Source organism: Zootermopsis nevadensis, unplaced genomic scaffold (genome assembly GCF_977971745.1).
Source record: "Zootermopsis nevadensis isolate Lab colony 2312 unplaced genomic scaffold, Znev_1.0 Znev_ptg000028l, whole genome shotgun sequence".
Taxonomy (NCBI): Eukaryota; Metazoa; Arthropoda; class Insecta; order Blattodea; family Termopsidae; genus Zootermopsis; species Zootermopsis nevadensis.
The window spans coordinates 17,324,656-17,341,971 of record NW_028259160.1 but is presented as its reverse complement, the minus strand read 5'-3'; the positions used below and the strand labels follow the sequence as shown (position 1 = coordinate 17,341,971).

The 17,316-nt window shown below is 41.6% G+C and overlaps 1 protein-coding gene across 4 annotated transcripts in view; it reads left to right on the top strand.

The window, feature by feature from the left end:
* Positions 1-5,069: 5,069 nt before the first annotated feature.
* Positions 5,070-17,316, top strand: part of LOC110826628 (mitogen-activated protein kinase kinase kinase 11) — a 49,413-nt gene continuing 37,166 nt past the window's right edge. For all 4 annotated transcript variants that reach the window (XM_087357862.1, XM_022057445.2, XM_022057444.2 and 1 more), the window contains exon 1: positions 5,070-6,245. In XM_087357862.1, coding sequence (XP_087213988.1) covers positions 5,441-6,245 — 805 coding nt within the window. In that variant the 5' untranslated portion in view covers positions 5,070-5,440. The remainder of the gene's footprint in view (positions 6,246-17,316) is intronic.

Sequence of the window (17,316 nt, the reverse complement as noted above, 5' to 3'; positions counted from 1 at the left end):
AAGTACAATACTGTGATTCTGTAAAAGAATCGGTAGATGGCTCTCTCTTCTGTCTTCAGGTGATTGGTTGTCATTAACCCTTTGAATCCGCAGCTCGTCTAAATATTATTTAATGAATCAGTCCGTACCGCACAGGAAACACATGACTTCACCATTACAAAGATCAACTCATTAACGCTGTTTAAGCTCTGATTTTCCTCGAGTCCTGTCAAGTGGTTAAGAATTCAGTCCGTACCGCAAAGAAAACACAACACTTCACCATTACAAAGACAACTGACGCTGTTTAAGGAAATAATCGCTGTTTACACTAAGAACAATACGAAACCCATACATACAAAACGCGGAGTTATTAACTGTGTAAAGCAGGTGGTACGTATAGTTACCACTGGTTCTTAACGGGTTATACCGATATTTTATAACTTATTTATTCTTGATGTGAGTGGCAACGCTTTGGACCTCACGTCCAACTTTACCGAGAGCAGAAATGATGATCTTGAAGAAGGAACGTAGGTTACACAAAAGAGAAGCATGTGCATAAATTGGTCCATTGCTCCTAAGAATATGAAGTCTTGTGTGAAGTTAGATTACAATCATTACTACACGTCACATATAAATAATAAAAAAAAATAATTTACGAAGGAAGACTTTCTTTTTGCTTTGTACCGCCATGTAGTGCGATAGAAGTTTACCGACGTTTCAGAGGTACTTGCCGCCTCATCGGCCTTCGAAACGCCCGAAAACTTCTGCCACTTAACTCAGCGTCACAACCCAAAATACAGTGAAAAACGTGAATTTGTGATTTAATGCGTTGTCCCGGAGCTGATCGTCTTTTGTCTTATTATACGAAACTGATCAAGTGTTTTTATACTCTTAATTAGTAGCTTGTGTTCTGATTATCTCGAAGAACTTAAAGAGGTGACACTTTTAAGATGTGACGTTCAATCTGAAGATGCATCAGTGACCTGTAGCATTCCATAATCGTTTTTGCGAAAACTAAACTAACACGGAATTCACAGAAATGTCGCAAAGTTAAGGTACTTGAGAAGAACTACAGATGGCAGCAGGTGTAAAGGTCTTTAGGAGAAACTTTCTTCTCTTGTCTAAACGAACAGCCAATTAGTTTAAACGAGACCGAAAGAGAAGACCAAGGACACGCTATACAATCCCGACACGTCATGCCAAATTTCGCCCAGATGAGCGTATAAATGCCACAAGAATCGACGCCTAGCGTCGCAACATATACCGTTCAAAGCCGACTGTAATTGAAAATAAAGCCAAGAGGTTTCGGGTTGTCGACTGCGAACGGCAAATGAAAAGAATAGAATTCTTCGGAGACAATACGAATCACGTTAAGAATCCAACGTCGAGGTCACTAATCCGATTGTCAAGGCGTCGCCAAGGACGTCGTATTTGGCACAGAGGAGCTTTGAGATTCAACTTAGAAAGCCGACGTCGACCGGCGCTGAGTCCTTCGTTTTGACTCCCTGCAATACGTCATTTTTTGGCTCAGAAACTCGTAAATCAAACGAGGCGTCGAGACGGCGACAATACTGTATATAAGCAAGCACCATGTGGCAACTGAAAACGAAATTGAAAAAACAAACCTGAACGGCGAAGGCTACCTTAAAAGAACCCAAGTGAAAATAAACAGGATTTAGGTTGCCATTAGAGTTGAAACACTACGTCTGACTCCACAACCGTGACAAAAGACGTCTTACTGAGCATTCGCAAGAGTCAGGTTGTGTTCGAGCACATAGTTCGAAAAGCGACGTTTAGCGTCGCGTCGCCAAAAGTCGCGAATGAGCCATATGACGTCACATTAAGCACCAGAAGGCACTATGTTGCTTTCTGAGGCTAGTTTAAAAGTCGACGCCGGGCGTCGGGACGCCAGACATCGCGACGTTGGCCACGGACGCCCTAGTGACCGATGGTAATTATCCCGACGCTGAACAGGGGTGTCATTGTAAGCATTGTCAAACCTTAGGTTTCATTTAGACACGAATTTTGAGGACGACGCCTGGCGTCGCGACGCCCAACGTCACCACAGATTTCAGGGACGCCCCATTAGACACAGGAAATAATTGTGTTGCCGTATGAGGCAATTTTAAAAAACGACGCCAGGCGTTGGGACGCCTAACATCGCGACGCCGACCAAGGACGCCATAGTATGCATTGCCAAACCTTAGATTTCATTTAGATAGGAATTTTGAAAACGAAGTCTGGCGTCGCGACGCCTAACGTCACCAGGGATTTCAGGGATGCCCCATTAGACAGAGTAAAGAATTGTGTTGCTGTATGAGGCAATTTTAAAAACGACGCCAGGCGTCGGGACGCCTAACATCGCGACGCTGACCAGGGACGCCGTAGTATGCAATGTCAAACTTCAGATTTCGTTCAGACACGAAGTTGCAAAAAGCGACGACGAGCTTCGGGACGCTAAACGTCGCGACATAGTAAAAGGACGCAATATTGAACTGAGGAGAGCATCGGGTTGATTTCGATCTCACCCTTTAAAAAGGGACGCTTGGCGTCGGGAAGATTAACATTGCTAAGCTGTTGCATTCAAATAGTTGGAAAACCGAAGAGAGGAGTCGCAACGGAATCAAATGGCGCCATATTATTCGCTGCTATCATTAATTTGCCCAAACGCAAAGTTGAAGAACGACGCCTGAGAGCGATGACGAATAAAGACGCCATATTGAACACAGGCTAGCATGATGTTGCCTTAAACAGTCTGTAAACCGACGTTTGGCGTGCGACCACACCTACAACTACACACACCGACCGACGAAATCATGACGCCTAGCGGTGAGAAGTGCAAAATGGATAACGATGCTAACCTAAACCAAGGTAACCTAACCTAACCCAACCCAACCTAACCTAACCTAACCCAAACCAACCCAGCCTAACCTAACCTAACCTAACCCAACCCAACCTAACCTAACCTAACCCAACCCAACCCAACCCAACCTAACCTAACCTAACCCAACCTAACCTAACCCAAACCAACCTAACCTAACCCAACCCAACCTAACCTAACCCAACCTAACCTAACCTAACCCAAACCAACCCAACCTAACCTAACCTAACATAACCTATCCTAATCAGATGTAAACGAACCTAACCAGACCCAATCTATCTCAAACTAACTTGACGTAAGCTAACTTAAGTCTGCTGAACGTAACTGAACCTAACGTAATTTGGCAGAGTTGGGTACGCAAGTCGCCCGAATCTTGCAAGTTTTTCGGGTCGTCAGGTCGGTACGATTACGCAAGTCGCCGTGGACGTGCAGGTGGCCTCGGTACTCTTTATCAAGTAAGTCCGCACTGCGAAGAAATTAATTAACCAATTCAAATTTGACATCGTTGAAGCTGTGAGTTATGGGAAGCATTATGGAGTGGAGGTAATGCTCCACGTATTCTTAATCTAGGCACTAGATTTAGGAAAGTGACCCTGGAGCCTGTGTGGTCGCGGTGGTAAAGTGAAAATATGTCTTTCCCGGACTTTATAACAGCGTCTTTCCTGGCGCGTAGAATTATAATTTATCCTTATTTTATTTCGTTAAACATCAACGAAAATTTCAACTAGAAGTTGTGTCAATTTTTAAAACCCAGCTTCATATTAATATTTACTGAATACTTTAAGACTGAATAACTGGGCATTTTGCCCTCTGATTATTTTTAAAGACTTCGTTTTATTATCGTATTAAATTGATTATTTTGTTAAACTGTATTATTAATTTTATGATTGTCATGTGATTTCTTTGAGGTAAGAACTTTATGTTTAAATAATATTTTGACGAAATTCAGCTTCAGTTTTGTTACTGTTAAAAAGCAATTCTGTCGTTGTACAACTTCAAGACTTTCGGAGGGAGTTTGGGTAACGTAAGGCTCACTTATTGTTTAATTTTATAATAAATTTTTACTGAATGATGAGTGTGACGCTCAGGAGACTTTACCCAGCTTTTATAGGGACTTTATGGGCCCCAGAATCAGTCTGGCCCTGTGCCGAGAACCAGGCAACGTAACAAATTGCTTTCATCGTCCTTGTTAATAACCTGCTGCCGTATTAAATCGAAAAACGAGCTCTTAATCGGAACTGACTATCCCCTGTAGGGGACGTCTCGATTAGATAGCCAAAGTATTGGTGCATTATCTGTTCGCAGGTGTGTGTTAGTTAGATAGTCAGAAGGTGTCTTTCAGTTTGCAGTGTAATTAATCTACTAAAGATTCCCGTTTTAACTTGTTGCTTAATCGGAAATTTCAGTGCACATCGTAACTAACTGGCCGACGGAGTAATGATTAATTAACTAACTAACTAACCATCTACATGGTACCAGAACCTGAAGGCGTGAAACCAGCTTCTGGGTCACTTACATTCATTTTCCTCCTTCATATCTTGTTTCTATAAACCCATCTTAATGCTATAATCTGTTTGTTTTTTATTTTACAGGTTTAAGCTTTCCAAGAAGTTTCTTCATTGAATGTCTGAATACTTCAATTCCTTAATTTCTTTTGTATTATATTATATTATGCCCATTTAAAATACTAGCCTAGAGTCATTGATGAAGGTAATTAAACATTATTTTACTAAATAACAATACAATTTATAGGAGCAGTACTTTCTGTATAAACTAAACGAAATGTGAAAACACCTAACCTCCAAACGACACCATAGACGAGGGTAATTGTCACTTTTGCATATCTTCCTGCCAGAGGCGCCACCGTCCGAACTTAAATTAATTTTATCCGCATCGCATGAAAGGCGCACTCGTCCAGTGAAGCTGATGGACATCCCTGTAATATTTGTACTTTTACTCCTAATATTACAGGACACATCATTCAAATTTGACTCTTGTTAAGGTATTTGAAAGGAGATATAAATTTGTTATTTCATTTCACTATTATTGAATTTCAGATTTTATGTAGTGAGGAACTCCAGCCGTTATGTGCTGCGTCGTATGGAGAAGTCTCTGAACTATTTACTATTTCATACGGATAGTGATCAAATCCACCTATAGATGGGGGTATCGTCGTGCTTAATAATGTGCTGCGCTCTTCTGGTCAATATTCGTAACGAGCAAATACCGTAAACATGGCGGAAGTTAATGTGTAGTTGATATGAGCTCTTTTCTGTGTTTGATGTTTAGTGCAGGATATTGAAAAATATAGTTTATGGTAATACGGAATACGTGCAATTAAGTGTGATGTACAGTTTTATCATATAGTTTCTTTGTGGTTACCAACTTTGAACGAATATAGGCCATGAGAAGTGGACCAACTTGGAGTCTGATTGTTACGGTGTGCCAAGAGAAGGACAAGTGTCAGAATAGCGACCACCTGGCTATTCATGTAGTTGCATTTCCGACCATCGGAGAAATATCGTCGTCAGAGTGTAGGATTTCAGTGGGAGGATCCCGAATCCATCCCAGAAGAAACGAATGCCTCCATTATTGACGTCCATGGAACACACCAAGTCGGCTTACGAGAATAGCAATGGCCGCAGTCGTACTATCAGTACCGCTCAACAAACTAGTAACAGGAGCAGTCCTGTCAAACACAAACCGAGTCCCTTCAGCAGGAAGAACGACAGCAAAAAGGGTAGCATTGTCTCTCTATGGACCGCCCTCTACGATTATGAGGCGCAAGGGGAGGATGAACTCAGCCTGCGAAGAGGGGAGATCGTTGAAGTCCTATCCACAGATTCCAAAATTTCTGGTGATGAGGGCTGGTGGACTGGTAAGATTGGTGATAAAGTGGGCATCTTCCCAGCCAACTTTGTCGCCGAAGATGTTATCGACCACGTCTCAAGCGTGATAGGTGACATTCAGCCAGTTGAGATTGATTTTGCAGAACTGGACCTTGAAGAAGTTATTGGGGTGGGGGGCTTTGGGAAAGTGTACCGTGGGTTCTGGCGGGATCAGGAGGTGGCTGTGAAGGCTGCACGCCAGGATCCTGATGAAGACATCAGTGTTACTCTGGAGAATGTGCGTCAAGAGGCAAAGCTCTTCTGGTTACTTAAACATGATAATATTGTGTCTCTGGAGGGTGTGTGCCTCGAGATGCCCAATCTGTGCCTGGTGATGGAGTATGCACGTGGGGGATCCCTCAATCGTGTTCTGGCAGGACGCAAGATCCGACCTGACGTACTGGTCGATTGGGCTATTCAGATTGCTAGGGGCATGAATTATCTGCACAATGGAGCACCAATTTCACTCATCCATCGAGACCTTAAGTCATCCAATGGTCAGTACAAGTTAATTTTTGTTTAATTTAGCTTTAATTTAGTCAAGTTTCACAGGTTGATAATAATGACAAGAGATTTTCTTGCAGGTCGTGTATGTAATCACAGTATTTTAGAGGGCATATTTCTGAGTACTATTAGTTTTTGTACAACTATTATTATTACAATTTTTTATGTTATAGGCTTCAGTATGAAATTTATTTTATTACCTTCAGGAAAGAACAAGAATTTTTGGGAAATATTTGGTTCTAAGATGTAAGAAGTATTTGCTTAATTTATGACATGAAGCAGCTATGATCTTTGTGATTTATTCATGTCGCATAGTACTTTCACAGTAGTGAAATCTGTGGTAACACTGCCGGGTTGTTTGACTAGGATAGGATGATGAATGCTTACAGAATTTTGCTGAGGAAATGTCTTGGAAAATGGTTGTTAGGATTCTTGATTGTAAGTATGGGAGATTGCTCAGGTTTGTGTCTATCGATGGGCTTTGGTAGTGATGGTATCGAACCTTTGAATTCTGTCGTGCGTCTAAATATGAGGTGGCGTACTGTAGCTGTTGAAGGTGTCGAGTTTCTGGGAATTTAGAAATGAGGTGAGAATCGAATTCACATGGCAGAGAATAGGGACCAGTGACGGGCCTTTGTGGACACGGTAATGACTCTGTGGGTTCTGTATTAGGTGGGGAATTTCTTAACAGGCTGGGCAACTGTGATCTTCTCAAGAAAAATTCTGCTTCATGAAGTTATATGTAATTTAGCTTTCTTGTAACAGAACACAAAATTATTAGCACCGCTAATACCAATACATAATCCTCATAGTGAGACTTCAGGTTCTCATGGTGTTGGATGTGAAGGCGACTCTTCTATGATTTTGCACCGTGCATTCTGGTAGAAATTGACCTACGTTTCAGAGGTGCTTACTTCTTCCATTATCAGAGGTACTTATCACCTTGATGATGGAGGCAGGAAACACCTCTGAAATGTTGGTCAGTTCCTATGGTACTACATAGCGCAACGTCCCTGAAGACAGTCATCATCGACGTTCACGTTGTTTTCTACGTGGCTTTAGCACCAGCTCCCAATACATGTACCGCGTCTGACATAGTATTGATATAATCAGTAATACCAACACAATGGTTGTGATAATGCTGGCAGTGGGATTGACACTATTGCCCCCTGCTGTAGTGGGAGAAAAAGAATGGAATTGTATGCACCTTGTTTCGATTGAGATATTTTAAATGTCCTTACATATTCAGAATTATTCAATTTTACCATGTTCTTGGTTATTGATTGAAACTTGCTTTGATGTTTCAGTCTAGTGTAGTGACTGTCAAATTTTATCGTTCCTCAGACATCTTCCTAGAAGAGTAAGATCTCGTGTGCCTCGATCAGTAGCGATGCTTTTCTTGTACTGTGTTGTTACGGTAACGCTCCATACATGTCGTTTTACCTGGCCGATTTATTGGTTATCCAGACTTTGGTCTTTCTGTGGATTTACTCAGTCTCTCCATGGGACAGTGACTCAAAAAATATCTTGAACATCTCCTTCCATATCCTTCTTTATGATCTGGTCATATTCTTATCACTTCCAATGGTATTTGCATATGAAACATAATTTTTAAATTAGCTGAAAACTGACTTGTCCATCCTATTTTATCCCCATTTTGAGTCATTGCCTGATTCAAAATCTCCACTTTGCTTGAAATATAAATCTTTACGTAGTGCTTTGTAAAATATTTTCCGCCTGAAAGAAAATGGAGCTCCACACGGAGTCACAACCCAACATTGAGCTCTGTTTTTTATTAATTTGTCTTATAATAATGATAGAAAACATTTTAATATTTAACCTTGTGATCGGTTTTGTAACAGCAGTTGGGACAGACACGGTTGCTTTTAGATTAGAGGGCGTCGTGTGGAACGATCTCGCTGCTCAGATTTTGTTAATTCTCGTATAATTATTTGCACTGATTGAACATGGTTGATATATATAAAAATTCCAGAAAATAAATTACATTATTAATGATTTGTTTTGGTGTTTTGACAGATTAATTTAGATATGTGGTGACTCTTTAATTTCCTGTATTAAGCGTGGTAAACGAAATGCCGAATATGCTTTCGTGCTAGGGATACCAGAACTGACATTTATATCAGTATTTTTATTTACCTGAGTTTCCTGTGTAATGTCAGTAATTATATAAAGTAAAAGTTGATCGAAGGTCGTGTTGACATTCCAGTGGTCTGGATCAAACTTTGCCAACCCCTGGTCGGGAAAGATGTGTGCCATGATAAGAAGGTGGTATTGGTGGCACTTTTGTCACAGCTTATCAGTTTGTAAGTTAAACTGGTCTCGTGATTCCGAGTATTCTGAATCTTGTGACGTTGGTTTGATGCCCAGTCAGATCAAATTTTATTTTAAGTGGCTCCTCGTTAAAACCTGTCTTTGTGGAAACCGCAGTTTGACGTAATTAACATTCGATTGAATTAAGTGAGTTTTTCAATTCCTCATGATGTGGTGGTCTTCTGGGATGTTGTCTGGTAGAAATTTACTGTGGTTTGCCCAGATGATGGCAGCAGTAAGCAACTCTGTAACGTAAGTCAGTTTCTACAGGACTACATGGCGTGAGATCCCAGAAGACTGTGTCCTCTTCATGTGTGTGGTTTACAGCTAGAAATTTGTGTGTGTGTGGGGGGGGGGGGGGCGGCAAGTGAGTGACCTTCAGAGTTTGATGTTCTGAAAATGTGTACACACTTCGTTGATCTGGAGATAAAGAGACATTCTGTAGGAGTCCCGACCAATTTACAGCATTCCACGTTAGAATGTTATCTGAAAGATAAGCAGATGAGAATTGAGTGTGGTTATAGAGCATTTTTTCTTAAATGGTTTTCAAGGAATTGAAATGTTCGCAGCTCGTTACCTTTGTCCCTTTTTTCTCATTACAGCTTTAATTACTTTTGTTAATTTTGGAGTCTTACTAAATGAATGTCTGGGAGGCGGGTTCTGATTATGGGAGCTCCACGTACGTCGTCTGAGGATCGTGTCCAGCGGCTGGTTTCCGTATCAGCATCGTGAAGCTGCTGCATGTCTTGCATTATAAGCCAAATGTTGAACCGTGAACCCCATCTTTGTCTTGGTCTCGTTAATTATCGTTTTCCTTTCATGTTTGTGGACTAAAATTGTATATAGTCCTTGTTGATCCTGCTGTCTGAGTTACATGCACAATTTTTCTTGTTTCATGTCTTGTCCCAGTGAACATTAACTTTATTTTGTGCAGTTTTTTTTCCATTTTTATTCTTTTTTAAACAATTTTCGTGCATTGGTGGTTGCGATGGTTGTAGTGGAAGTGATGATACTCATTTTCAGTGTGAGTAAGGCATCGTGGTGAGTTATCAGGTTCTTATGGCAGTGAGTCTGAAGACGATGGCATACTGCGATATTGCACCACGTAGTGTCGTAGAAATTTACTTACATTTCGGAGGTTGATACTGCCTGTATCATCAGGGCGATGAGAATCATCACCTGTGAAATGTCAGTCATCTTTAAGAGACTTCATGATGCGATGTCCCAGAAGGCTGCCATCTACAAGTCCCCTTGTTTTTTTACGTATTCTGTTAGCTCACTTTAATTTTTTTAATTGAATAGAATTTATTTTCATTCCATAGATAAGGATGTGGGACACATCCTAATACAAACGCAAATAAAGTACGTAATTTTTACAGCTGTTTGTATAAATATTTAAAAATAAGTTCTTATCATTCTGTAGAGAATAATGAGTGAGATGGAAGACAATCTTTCATTTAAACTTTTAATGGTAGATGGCAGAGTTTGATCAATTACATCGGCAACTTCTTAATGACTAGTGCAGTTGGCATTTGGCGTACGTAGGTCATTTTTATGTTTTGTGTTCGTACTGTGTATGTCGGAATTTGATCGAAACTTCTCCGTCTTGTCCACAACGCCCGACAGTAAAGAGCATGGCGTATTTAACACCATTTTTTACAATTTAAAGTTTGCTTGTTCCCACCTCTTCAACTGTTGTATTGTCATGACCTATATATAAACTATTACAAGTTTCGTTGTCAGAAGATAATTTTATTAAGTTTGTTTTGGCAAAATTTCATTAGAGTTTATTGCCATTTGATCATTTTCTTGGGTCAAGAAAGACATTCTTAAAGGAATTTTGAAAGTAGTCGCTGTGCTGATGATAAAGAAAGATACGTTTATCACCAGCAAGAATATAGACATGGATTAAGAATTGACAGGCCTGCAGTAATGATCTTGATGACTTCTAATATTATGATGGATGTTTTTGTATTTTATTTTTCATATGTTGTATTTTTAACGGATTAGAAGTTTTAGTAATTAAATTCCTACACAGAAACAAAAGGTTGTTTTAATTTAGCTGTGTGAAATACATTTAAAAAGTACACGAAACTTATTTTCATAAGTGTTGCTTATTGATTTTTATCATCATTAAATAGTCGTGGTAATGGAAAAAAAAACACATTTTATTCCACAAACCCAGAGCGTCTGTGTGTGTGTGTGACTTGATACAATTTTTTTAATTGTCACTGTCTGCAGTGACTGAAGCTCAAAGTAATAGATATATACGCAAACATGGAAACAATGTCTTTTACCGCAAACTGACATACATATTTCTCATCTTAGACTGCGACTGCGCACTCCTGAGTGGTTAACAGTGACCTCGTCATCATTTATTTTAGCTCTCGTCCTTATCCTGTTATCTTTCCACGATCTATACTCTGTCCAACTCTGTGAACAGACTTCTTGTCTTCTGGACCATTACTCTCGTTCTCGCCATGTTTCCAACCCAGGATTTTGATGTAAATATGTTTCTACAACAATAAGATGGCGAAAGGAATTTATAGTTTGCATTTCTGTACTCTGTTGTGTATTTCCCTCAGTTATATGCGTTTTTTTTAAAGATTGTGCTCACTAATCATTGATGCTGTATGCGTTCTCCAAACGCTCGTGGTCAGTATAAGAAGGTTCAGAAATTGTAAACATGTGTGAGGTGTTTACGTGGTTGTTCTATGGCATCGATCTTAACTTATGGCAGGTACTGTACTTGTGCCATCAGAACTGTAGTTTAATCAAAAGCCAGGATGCCCTTTAGTGTCGATCTACCAGCGGTTACATTTTTTATTTGTCACTAATTATTAAGAGTAAAGCTGTTCTCCTGCTGAGTTTTTTTTTGTGTGGCTCGTAAATGATCTAGGGAGATCGTGATTTAGCCTAAGGATCTCTTCTGTTGTGGTGTGTGCAACCACGATTTCAGATTAAAAATTATATGCGACTGCTCTGTGAACGAAGATGGATCTTCTGCCTCAAGTAAAGATTGTCGTAAATCTTGCATAGTCAGCTACGCGGTTTTGCGTGTTCAAGATACCTACATAACATCGAAATTCCTTAACACGAAGGAATTTCTACTGCCCAGGAAGTAAAGTGTTTCATTTTGAAGACTTCGATGTTTCTCAACGTGTAAAGCTTGCCATTGGGTGAATAAAAAGGGTAGATTTATGCCACAAAGTTATCCCTGGTACTTAACTAAGCACCACGTGTGGGGGGTGAAGGTATAGCTCCATACTTTATTAGCCTCTCCACTAACATGGAGTGAGTAGTTACCTTCACGCCTCACCCGTTTTGACCTCCGATGGAAGAGGCTGATTGATGAATTGGAAAGAACGTGGAATGGATAGGTCTCAGGGCCGAGATTTGAACCGGGGACTTTCCGAATACGAAACAGGAGAGCCAGTCAACCGGCCGCCATGTTCGGTAAAATGTTGTGTCTGGATCTAATTCAGAATTATACGTGCTCTGACCGGAGAAGTGAACAGCTACAAATACATTTTAAAAAAAAACCCTGGGCTTATGAGGAAAACAGCGCTGCTGTCAGAATGATCACGGACACAAGACAATAGATTCGACAAAGTTAGAAAGCCTAGTTCACAATGAGCCGACGTTGCGAAGTTCTGAACACATCTTTCCGCAGGTAACATCACTCACGCCATGTTGATAGCTGACAGATTACAGCAGCTGAAGATTGAGTTCAGTTGGCAGGTGTCGGGTTTGAAAATCGGCACAGAAGTTGATTTCCCTGATGGATATTTCTTTGATTTTCTCAGCCCCTCGAGACAAGTATTGGGATAGTTCCTTCAAGGTAGTCCTCAACAGCTTCCTTCCACATGTTTGCGAATTCATCGTTCATAAAACACCCTACCATAGGAGATACATGACACCTACAGTTGAAGAAGCGTCATTGAATACTCATGATGGAGGCAGGAAGCTCTTGTCAGACAACATCCGACGAAGAATCGATCAGAAGCTACGGACAAGATTTGTAACCCTTGTGGTGTTAATGTTTGTGAAACAGCCGGTGGCAGGTACAGGCTGCTTATGAGGGTACTCACGTCTCTTCTCCTCTTCAAGCCATGCGGACACGAACTTCGCTGCTATTGCTAGAGTCTCAAGGCCATCTTGTCGCTGGACTTGGGAAGGCCAGTTCATACATTAGAACAAAAAAAACTACGTATTAAGGTAGCTTTTGACTGACTTCAGGATGAGCCCGGTGTAGTGGTTGTGGTTTTCCACCCTGAAGCTCGGAACAGCAAGTGCAGTAAACCTGAGGCGTGCTGGAGCTCTATCGTCGGACTAGATTGAGTTGTCCGTGATCTTCGCGTTAAGACGGCTGAAGGAATCCTCGGACGCGAACTGGATGTAACTGATTGACTTTCGTACCTCCGGGGGAATCGAACCAGTCAACTTTGTTGTGGCTTCACGACTCAAAACAGCAAATTCCCCTCGGAAATAGTTCTTGAGACTCAGATATTCGCAAGAGTCCTCTTCTGGTCCGTATCCTGAGGCAGATTAATCCAATCCACATTCTCAGACCGTATATACGAGAGCAGGGGTTATCAACCTTTTTCGCTGGCGTACCACTAATTCTAATTTAACACATTAAATGTACCACCAACCAAATTCGTTCAGGGAAAAACTTATTTATGTTAATATTGTCTTTTGAGTTTCTTGCTAAGTTCGCGTACCATAGGTTGATAAACGCTGTACTGGATAATCCATGTTTGTATTGACCTATCAGATTTAACCCTTTAAGGTACGATGGTAACTATATGTACCTCCTAATTTAATAATAAATTACTGTTTTCCCACATATTTTAATTGTGGGCTCTGTGTGACTGTCAGAATAAGCTGAGATTATTGATCGTTGTCATGGAGACGCGTTGTATTTTCTATGACGTAAGAACTGGATATTTAAATTTTATTTAGACAAATTTCTCGCTTTTCGAATTTAGTCAGATAACAAGTTGTTCTGGATGATCGGATATTAGAATAAATACGTATTTTTGTTGCGTTGGATGTGATATATATATTTCTTTGTTACGATGCGGACGTGGGTGACACAATATCAAATTGTCTGCTTAACAGGGTGGGGGGGAACGCCCGGAATTTTAAACCGTCTTGACATTTCTGGTTTTTCTACGAAGTTGGGAAACATGGATAATAAGGAAGGAAAATAAAATCTATATGGAACGAGGCGAAATAACACATCTCCTGTTGGCTGCAGAAGACAAGGAATGAAACAGAGGATCCATACCCAGTGCAAGAGAACGTAAATAGTTTGGATTAGACTTTAAATCACGGATCAGGAGGAAGATGAAATACCAGCAGACCAAGGCAGAGATGGAGCTGAAGTTTGTAACAGTTTGATATATAGTCTGATGATGCACGGTGCCATCTGTTGGGTGCCTCAGACGGTCTTCTTTAAGATTTCTCCCCCGCTGAGCGTGACCTCAGGGTCCTCGGGTTACGAAATTTTCACCTGAGACATTCAGGACGCGAGGATGTCTTCGTATTGATTTTCTTTGAAATGCTCATCAGGCACGGCGCACAGCTGCGCCTACGCGGTAGATACCGTGTACTCCGTTGGAGTACTCGTGTTTTAAAAATGTACTCTCTCTCTGCGAATTTGCATATATCATCGATGTCATAACCTCTTCTCGACAGGGCCGGAGCATTCTTTTGTGAGTTGTGATCCGGTATTCCCGGTAATTTGTATCGGTTCAGAGTGAATAGTTTATGAAAATTTTTCAGTTTCCTCCGTATAGTGTTGTATAATTCCGTCGACGTTTCGAAGGTCTTTCCTGCTTCCATCGTCAGGGCGAGATTCCTCTCGTAGAAGGCAGGCATCTCGATACTCGCCACCGTGAGAAGGAAAAATCCGACGTCGACCGTGTCGGGAGTCGGGACGAAAAGTCGTCGTTCTGGGTTTTTTGTTTATGTGGTGGCTGTGCTGTGCTGTACCGTGCTGCCATCTGTGTGCTGTTCGCCATATGTTCGTAGCTAACAGTTGTTCAGTGTGTGAGTAGCTGAATGTTCAGATGGGGGGACGATTGAGTATTTTACATCTGCATGATCTGTTCTGCAGATAACAAGAGGCCATTTTGCTTATTCGAAAGTTGCCTTGGTTATTTGCCGACTGCATCGAATGTGTACTCCATGCAATGTGAGATCAGACGTGATGCTCATGTACTGGACTTGTTATGAGATGGCCGTACGTATTTAAAGGCGTGTATTATCTTAAAGGGACTGATGAAATCATCGAATGCCCTCAGGATGGTTGGTGCCCCAGCGGGTATTTAGGTATTTGCATGCCCCGATATCCAGTCTGGTAACCTAGGAACTGAAAGTAATGTATGTGCGTATCCTTTACTTATTCTCCTGTCCCTTTGAAACCAAAGTTCGTCTTCATAATATTTAAGAATCCAGCCCGTACCGCGAAGAAAACACCACACTTCACCATTACAGAGATCAGCTGATTAACGCTGTTTAAGGAAATAATCGCTGTTTGCACTGAGAATAATACTAAACCCATAAGCACTCTCCGTGGGCAAGCAAAATGGAGAGTTATTCATTGCTAAAGCAAGTGGTATATATAGTTACCACTGGTCAGTAAGCTGCTAATGACGTAGAGGCGTTATCCACTTGGCGTTGATTCTTATTTGATGCTGTTTCGTCTCATGCCCCCGCGATATGTTTAGAGTAAACTAGTCTTGTGGACCCTGTTCAAGGTCACTCTTTGGATGCATGAAAATTTAATTATTTCCAGTTTTCGGGCTGAGTGGGATTGAATTCGCTGAACGGAAATTTTTTTACTCAGACACTACGTCTAGCCCGGCCTTGCAACAAACCAGTCCCCTGTCAAATGACCCCTAGGATAAGACGGACAGCGCGTGAAGCTGACAGTTCATCCTGAGCTGATGTAGTCGGGGTAAACCCGGGAGGTTCACAAGCTGTGTCCAGTGCCCCATCGTATAGGTGTTAAGGGACAACAGATGTCCCGGCGAGGGTGACATTTGTGCGTGGATGAGGAACCCTTTGTTATATCAAGTGACAAGTACAGGACGGCCCAGAAGTTGATGCCCGCTGACTGACTTCGTGGTGCAGATTTCCTTGAAACGCAACTAATGAAAGGATCTGTTGAGGTTCTCGAGACTTGGTGAGATTTCAGGTGCTGTTGGCGACGTGTATGCCTCTAAACGACTCTGAGTCTTTGGCCAGTTACGGCGCGTTATCAGTGGTCGTCTTGAAGCCTGGGACTACAGGCCCGCTACCGGTGTGTTTGTCACTTCGCCCCCCCCCCCCCGGACCTTGACGTATCTTGATCAAACTTCGTCTACATTTGCAGCACGCTTCTCTGATGTGCACTTGTGGTTTTTGTGATTGGCAGGAGGGGGCATGAGCCAATGGTGACAAGGAAGGAAACATCAAGAGTGAGTTAAAGAATGAAGCAGAGTGGGAAATCGGTCGAAATCCCACAAAGTACGGGTCTAATTTTCGAAAACGTGAACTCCTATGCCTATGTCCTTTAACTCCCCCCCACCCCCGGGCAGAATTATTCTTGAGAAGATGATAGTCGCTTAGCTGGCCATTCCATTTCCCCCTATTAGAACCCCCTTAGTTCATCAAGGTGTTCAGACGAATCCGCCACTGGACTCTGTCCCTACTATTCTGAAAATAAATCACGTTTTCACAGCGATGAAGATGTTGGTACCCGGGGTTAAGGGTTGTGACTCCGAGAGGAGTTGTAGATGGATGTCCGACGTTTCGGAGGAACGTAGATGCAAAGATAAATTGTGTAATTTTTATTTATAGAAAATCTCGTATCACATCAGAAGCTGTTAGGTACCGTCAGGGTCAACATGACCTCCCAATTATGCGTTCGTTTTATGCATTTTATTTCAAAGAGCGTCGGTCTTTGGGGCCAGAAGTCGTCGTTACGTCATCGTAATCTGTTTTTAGAACAACTTGTGATGGCGTCACCGGGTTCGAATTGTGCAAGGAATTTTGCAGTTCCTGTGTCCGTGACGTAGTTCACTGTGACGACAGGAGTCGGCGACATGCATCGGGTGGCTTATATTAAAATGATCATTGACTGTCGTATTTTTAGCGTTCGGTTGTGCGTGATAATCTCTTCACGTGTCAACGTAGGTGTCATGTCGGGAAACTCATAACGTAAACTTCCTGTTTCGTTGGACCAAACACCGCGTCTGACCTCTCCTTATTCTGGGGTTCCCGGGTTCAAATCTCGGCCCGGAGGCCGACTGTTTTCACCGAAGACGTTCGTTGTTTTACTCAGTCCCTCCATTCGATTATTCGACGCTGTGTAATCAGAACTACCGACATTGTCGTTAAATAAATCGTAATATTGACCTGTTTCGAAGGTATACAAATTGCACCTTCCGTCTCAGACATGCTCTTCCCGGATCTCTCTTTCCTATTCCTTGTTTATTTGTTAGTGTTTCCTCTGGCACCCGAAAAAAACACTTGATTTCCCAGTTTCTGTCGCTGTTTGTTGACGTCAGCTGATTTTATTCATCTGCGGATCGTATCTTCTGTTTATGCGTTCGTAAACCACTTCTGAGCACTGAAGTTGTTTCTGGCATAAGATACGGAATTTGGATGTAACTGGTCCACTCATTTTGTCGTGTCTCACATTGATTTTGTTATGTTTCGTGATCTTTCTGTTATAAGAAA